The 7,488-nt window shown below is 31.6% G+C and overlaps 2 protein-coding genes across 4 annotated transcripts; one reads left to right on the plus strand and one right to left on the minus strand.

Moving 5' to 3' along the window:
• Positions 1-129: 129 nt before the first annotated feature.
• On the minus strand, positions 130-2,468 carry Cdc37 (cell division cycle protein 37). The gene is made up of 5 exons (XM_035888095.2): positions 2,270-2,468; positions 1,670-1,803; positions 1,096-1,540; positions 719-1,024; positions 130-603 (listed from the first exon to the last, which is right to left on the minus strand). The coding sequence occupies exons 1-5, from the start codon at positions 2,300-2,302 to the stop codon at positions 403-405; spliced, it is 1,119 nt and encodes a 372-aa protein (XP_035743988.1). The 5' UTR covers positions 2,303-2,468; the 3' UTR covers positions 130-402.
• Positions 2,469-2,731: 263 nt separating this feature from the next.
• INTS7 (Integrator complex subunit 7) lies at positions 2,732-7,422 on the plus strand. Of its 3 annotated transcripts, XM_035888078.2 has the most exons (14): positions 2,732-2,913; positions 3,117-3,212; positions 3,344-3,663; positions 3,766-3,990; positions 4,065-4,314; positions 4,415-4,488; positions 4,568-4,713; positions 4,795-5,140; positions 5,228-5,487; positions 5,816-6,016; positions 6,108-6,201; positions 6,321-6,424; positions 6,548-7,043; positions 7,106-7,422. In XM_035888078.2, coding segments are annotated over exons 1-14 (2,892 nt in total). In that variant the 5' UTR covers positions 2,732-2,912; the 3' UTR covers positions 7,385-7,422. The 3 variants fall into 3 exon arrangements, with proteins under 3 accessions (XP_035743971.1, XP_085521086.1, XP_085521087.1); XM_085664960.1 differs by lacking the exon at positions 2,732-2,913 and having other exon boundaries at positions 2,982-3,212; XM_085664961.1 differs by lacking the exon at positions 2,732-2,913 and having other exon boundaries at positions 3,149-3,216; positions 7,106-7,421.
• Positions 7,423-7,488: the final 66 nt, after the last annotated feature.

Below are 7,488 nucleotides of genomic sequence, written 5' to 3' on the forward strand. Positions count from 1 at the left end.
ATGATATATTTCGATCAATAATTTTGCACTTTTATTATCTTGTATTAACTGAAAGAATTCCAATATAAAAAAAAAAAAAAAAAATTAGAAAAAAAAAAAAAAAAAAAAAAAAAAAAACGTATTATAAGAAAATAATCTCAGTCTCCAACGTTAATTAAACGAATTTTCAGTTAGTTTTCAGCTATAGTTATGAAAATATGATTATGATCCTTTTTTTTTTTTTCTTTTTTTTCTTTTTTTTTTTTTTTAGATAAATCATACGGAGGATAGAATTATCCTCCTTTTCTCTGCTGCGAATAATTTTATTTTAATTAATCTATTGTAAATCTATAAGTCAAGCAGTATCTTAACAAAGAGAAAAACAAAAAATACAGATGCGAAAGCTGAGCTTAGTTCAAAGTGTTATTCTGGATCGGCCGTAACAGTAGTTTCTTCTTTTTCTTTTTGCTCTTGTTCCTCTTTATCTTTAGCTTTAGCATCTGGTACCCAAAGACCACTATCGATACAACGTTTCATATGATATCTAGCTTCTTCTTCAGGCATAGCAGCTATTGTTTGTTGCAGTAATGGTATGTCCTGTGCTTCGAAACATTTTTGAAAAGACTAAAAATAAAAGAATTGATATTATATTATCAAATATTAACTTCTTTAATATTTTTCTCTACGATACTTTCTCCATATTTCCTTATATAGAATAATTGATTTTTGTTTTTCACACCTTTGGAAGACTTTCAAAAACTTCAATTGGATCAAGACCACCGGGGCCAAGCCTCGCTTTTCTTTCTTCCTCTTCCGCTTCTCTAAGCGCATCTGCAACCTTTTCGGCAGCACGCTTACATATTCTATCCTTAAATGCTCTAAGTTCGTCGTCAAAAGAATTCTTGTATTCTACTTCTGCAATTTGTATACGACTAAAAAAGGAACTAACGCAAGCTCTAGGATCAATGTCTAATTGCTTGGATAGTTCCAATATATATTGCATGCATATGCATTGATGAGCCACGTGTTCCATTAAATCGTGTTTCTGTAATTAAATAAAAATATCATTATAAGACGACATTCAATTATCATAGAATTACGTAATAATTGACATACCTCTTCCATTTCTAGATTAATGCACCAAATAACTAAATAATTTGCTGTATTCTCACAAACTATCTGTGGATTATCCAAAAGAAATTTCTTACTATCGTCGTATCTTCTAAGCATACCAAATTCTTTTAACTTTTTCTCATTATCCTTTACAAATTGTTTCATTCTTTTCTCTTTCTCTTCATCTGAGAAACTTGAATCATCATCACTCCTTGCTGGTTTTGTGTTTATTACAGTTTTTGTAAATCCATCTTGACCGATTGTATCCACATTCCATGGTGTCATCTTTTCCTTTTTATTCATTTCATCTTCTCTTGCTTTAATTTGTTTCTCTTCTTCTTCAAGGTCTTGCAAAACTTTTTTTAATGCAGTTAAATCGGCAGAATCCTTTTGCTCGTTTTCTAACCTTGCAAGCCTTTCTTTTGTATCCTTAAGTTTTTGCTTGTGCCTAAGGAAAAGAAAAGAAAAAAATAAGGTACACATATTTAGATACAATTAACGTTAAAAATATTAATACGACATTAATAATATCATTTATATACTTAAGAATATAAAATGTATATTTTCATTTACATACTCTGCCTTTTTCTTTTCATGTTCCTCGTGTTCACGTTTTCTTTCTTCCATTCGTTCCAATCTCGCTTGATGACGCCATCTAAACAAGGATGGTGTATCAATGTTAGGATGAGTATCATCTTCGTCGTCTGAAATCTAAATATTATATGTTTTTATATTAATAAAAAAAATTTTATAGAGATAATTGCTTAAGAAACGTTGAGTCAATCATACGAGATAGGATATAGATTTAAATAATATCTCTAACAGATCGTTGTGATATCATTGAAATATTTGTGACTTGATAATAACAATAAACAAGAATAAGAAGATCAAAATATAAGTGTATATATAAAAGAATAAAGTAGACTGACATAACAAAAAAAAAAAAAAAAAAAAGAAAGAAAGAAAGAAAGAAAGAAGGAAGGAAAGAAAGAAAAGACAAGAAAAAAATTATAAATTATCCACGAACGATACGAGAGAAAAAAAGAAAAAAAGGGGACAAAATATTAACATTCAATATCAATGTGAAGAAAATCCAATGGCAATATTTTGTAAAAAAAAATTGTTATCATTCTAGAATATTCTACAAGCATTCAGGACTAACGATTAATATCCTTACTTCGATATCCTTCCACTTGCTGTAATCGACCATTATTTGAGTATGGTATGTTTACACCCACGCTTTTTAAAGTTGTTTTTAAATCGATCGTAAAAATTAAACTTCTGTTTAAACAAACAGTCGATCTTGTTCGGATTCGCCGAAGTTGGTTGTCAACTACTGCAACGATGTGAACACCGAGCTAAGTTCTTGCGATATGAACATTCGATATACGATAACTCGAACCAATCATAAACGACGCATAAAGTATTATTAATACAAAACAATTATTATTATATAATTAATGTTTTATATACAAAATAAAATGCTTTTTATATTTTTCCATTTTTTATAAATAATTTTCATTTTAAACGAAAAAATTTTATCTCGAACTTCGATCCCTTTTATTATAACGTATTTCTCGCTCATAAATAAAAAAAATCTACGTGTTAGTCCTTTTTGTATATGATTGTGTATGCGCGAGTGTATGAGTGAAAATTATTATAAGAAATTTCAATGATTAGCTCTTTGCTAATTAAATTTTATCAATCTTCTTAATTAAAATTTAAATCATAATAGTATATCTAGTGTTAAAGGAAAAGCTTTCTTTCAAAACATCAATTACTTTAAGAATATATGACAAATAAAAATTTGATATAAAATAAGTATGTCATTTACCTATACTAAGTGTGTATATATATATATGTATATATATATATATATATATATGTATGTAAATACAACTTTTTCATATATATGTGTCACATTTACGATATAACAGAATAGTAAACATGTGTAATAGCGTAGCATAAGTAGTTAAGAAGCCGGTCAAGTAAATAATTCTGTAATAAATTTTTTTTATATTTAGTGAATATGATAGGAATGAGAATGAACGCATTTAATGATACTGGACTCGGAGAACCCGAACAAGATGCAAATAGTGCACTTATTGAATTAGACAAAGGTTTGTACGTAGAAATTTCTAACCTCAAAAAATTATGATCTCATTTATATAAACAACAGTTTTAAATTAAATTTCCATTTGCACTATGAGCAAATTAAATAAATAACCATGTTTCTTATTTTTTTTTTCAGGTTTACGATCTAACAAAATAGGTGAACAATGCGAAGCAATAGTTCGTTTTCCTCGATTATTTGAAAAATATCCATTCCCGATATTGATAAATTCATCTTTGCTCAAACTAGCAGAAGTATTTCGCATGGGTAGTAATTTTTTAAGAGTATGGGTACTTAGAGTATGTCAACAAAGTGAAAAACATTTGGATAAAATATTAAACGTGGATGAATTTGTCAGACGTATCTACAGTGTAATTCATTCGAATGATCCTGTTGCTAGAGCTCTAACCTTACGTACCTTAGGTAGTGTTGCAGGTATAATACCTGAAAGGCAACAGGTAATATTTCTCATATAATCTTTTCTTCTATAGAATTCTATAGAATTTTATAGAATTTTCTTATATAGTATTTCATTTTATTATTGTATTATTTATTTGAAGGTTCATCATAGTATAAGGAGATCTTTGGATTCACATGATTCGGTCGAAGTAGAAGCTGCTATATATGCCGCTCAAATGTTTGCAGCACAATCAAAATTATTTGCTGTATCTATGTGTAGTAAAATCTCTGATATGATAAGAGGTCAAGCAACGCCAGCCTCTATGAAATTACAACTTATACCTATTCTGCAATATATGCACCATGACACATTTACTGCATCAATGGTATTACAAAATATTAAAAAATTTATTAGTTACACTAAACGTAATGTATTCATTGAAATTTATATTTATTAAAGGTAAATGAATTGTGTATGGAACTTCTTGCTAGTTATCCAGCGATTGAATTTGTAAGAGTAACATTGAGCGCATTAAGCACATTAGCTTCTGCCACGTTAATAGATATTCCAGAACAAGTTGTATTGCTCTTACGATATCTTCAAGACGATCCTCGGTTATCTATTAAACGTCATGCTTTACATTTACTCCATACACTTGCAAGACGTGGCGCACATTTGTGGCCACAAGGTGCTCTCAATAATTTGATTGGTACGTTTTTTCAATGTTTTTCTTATTAACATATATTTTTTTTCTTTTTCTTTTTCTTTTTTTTCTTATTTAATTTTACAATACATTCATATATATTTAGAAAGTACTACAAAATTATTACAAGATGGTACTGGAAATACAGATCTATTGATTCGCACGTTAGATGTAATAGAGGTAAAGTACCATTCTTTTATATAATCGTTATTATATTTTTGTATGTACAAATAATAAATACAATAATGTTTAAATATAGGTACTGAGTCAAAGCGCTATTACTTGCGACGCTAATATGGACGAAGGGAGTCCTCTTTTATCTCTTTGTGTAAATGCTTGTTATTCTCCAGATCCTTTTGTTGCTGTCAAAGCTGTAACAATACTCGCAAGAGTTGTATGTTATTGGTAAGAAGAGAAAAATTGTTTTAATGTGAAATTAAATTACATAGTGCTATAAAATTATCCTAAAATTTTCTTAATTGACAGCTACGAAGAGGGATTACCTACGTATGCCACCCAGGATCTTGTATCTTGTTTGGAATCATTGATTATATTATTAGCTTTAGATGACAAGCATTTGCATCAACTAAAAGCTTGTTTACGTTCAACGGTAAAATTATGCCATGCACAGTCGAATCATTGTTCTGTTTTTGTCGATGCTATTGGATCTACACTTATTAGCACTAGTGCGGAAAATGGGCAAAGTGAAAAACAAGCTGTTGCATTATGCGAAGCTTTGGGAGCAATTGGAAGTTTAGGAGAAAATATATTACTCCCACTTTTACCAGATGTATTAATAAAACTAAAACAAACTTCGCACATGCATACTAAGGTTTGTATTTTTTTTTTTTTTTTTTTTTTTTTTTTTTTGATAATCATTAAACTAATCATACTTCATTCTATTAACTTGTTATTGTAGGTAATGTTATGCACATTACTTTTCCAAATGATAGCAGGTGGATACGAGTGGAATACCGAGTGTTCGAAAGCTATAGAAGAAACGACAAAAAGTGTGGATGGTTGGGCTAAATATCGAATTGCAAGAGGTGCTGCTAGATACGGTCATCACGCAGTTGCAACGCAAATATTTAAGAGTTTAAAGGAAGCCGTTGCATCCGAACAACTTCACTTTTGGTTATCAGGATTGGAATTGGTTACCAAAGCAGAAAGCTTTCTCATGTAAGTAATATTTAACCCTTTCGCTACGGCAGTGTGTTCCGTCGGAATGACACCGCTGATCGGGCCACCGTGCCGCCGGAGTAGCGCCACTGAACGGAGCATCGATGCACATCGATGTGCAGTATGCCTAAAAACAAGAATATCGCGGGGCTGATGGTCAAGCGGTACCACGCTGACGCCGTCTATAGCCGGCGCTCGTACATACAGATCATCATCGCGTGGATCCCGTCTGTAGTTGATGCTCGTAACGAAAGGGTTAATAATGGCATATATTTAATTTATAATAAACTATGTTTCTTTTTTTCATCTATATATTGAAATTACGAAGGGACAACGTCGACGCAATTGATACTTCGAAAAAAGTGGATATAGTTGAAAAATTAAACGCGGCAATTGCACACTATGCAAGTGCTTGCGCATCATTAAAAGCTGCTAGTACACCATTACGTAGTCTACAATTTGCCAGTGAATATGCAAAATTACGTTGCGAATTTTTACAAGCTGTGGTACAACTTTTACATTCCTGCAGGTAAGTTAAACTTTTTAATTAATCATGATCGTTCAGTAATAATTACGTTTGTATCTAAACTGATATATATATTTTTTTTCTTTTCTTTCAGATCGTTATGTACTGCCCCACCACCTGCTATCGCGTGCACCGTAGTTCTTGCGACAAAAGATGATCTTCAGCGATACGGACGTGTAACGCAACAGGTATAAAAAAAAAAAAATCTTAAAAAACAACTTAAACAAAAATAATACATAAAATGAATAATTCAAAAACGTTATATCTGATAGATGAATTTAATCATTGTAATTTAAATATCGTACAGCTAAGAAAATCCGTTCAAGAATTAAAAATGTGCGCTGAAAATTATCAGAAATTATATCAATCTGCTTTCGATGCAGATCCTGGTTCCTTGGCGAATATAAGAGCGTATCCTTTCAATATGAATATATTAGCAAAAATAATAATAAATAATCCATATAATAATATAATTAATCAATATAATTGTAATAATAATCTATTCAAAATATTTACCTTAAAATTCTCGTATAGTTTACAAGAAATGTGCTGTTTAATGGGAAACAGCGTGGAACGAGTTTGCGGAGGTTCTACTATATGTATGTATCAACAGAACGAAGTAAATTTTGATTTTGGAGGAACGGTAGAAATGCGTCAGTTAGCTCGTTATTGTACGGAATTACGTCGTCTTGCACCACCATGGGTTGGTGAAGGGAAGGCAAGTGGTATCAGTCACGTAAGAATCGGATGTATAATTTCACAAGTTATGTTATTTGGTGCTGGAAACATGAGGCTACCCATTCCACGTTACTTTTTCCAAGCTTTGCAAGCTACGAGCGTTAAACTCTCGGTATCACCGCAACCTCGAGTACTCGGTGAACCAGTTTCTGTACCTCAGGGCAGTCAATTAGCATTAAAGGTCGAAGGTGTATTGAGGCACGGTCGACGTGCATCATTGTATCGTTCGGTATCAGCTGTGTGCATATCTATATCTACTACACCCCCCTCCAAGATCAATTCGGATCAAAAGGTAAAAAGAGAAAAAAATTATATAAAAGAATTACTCTTGTTATATAAAGTTTTTATGTGCAGGATACAAACATGAACGAGTTGCATCAAACGGTAACACCCCATCGGGATTTCTTCGCTTGCGAATTTTTACTTTCCCTTGGAAGTGTTGCAACCTCGACTGCGGGATGTGCGAGTACATCGACTAATTCCGGCAATTCGGCGTCCGGTGGTGGTGGTCAATATCAAGTAACTGCAAGTGCAAGTATACTCGACAAAGATGGTAACGTTTGGAAATGCGGACCACGTTCTACCCTTCAAGTGCGAGTACACGAAGAACCTATGAAGAGAAAATTACCTTAATGATATTTTTAATCATTATGAATTACAAAGTAAATTATATAATATTTACAATTTTACTCTTTACGTACCTATCCAAGTGTCATCGGTAATCCTATTACTTTGTC

Source organism: Vespa mandarinia, chromosome 2, assembly GCF_050613455.1.
Source record: "Vespa mandarinia isolate Hongniang chromosome 2, ASM5061345v1, whole genome shotgun sequence".
NCBI classification, from domain to species: Eukaryota; Metazoa; Arthropoda; class Insecta; order Hymenoptera; family Vespidae; genus Vespa; species Vespa mandarinia.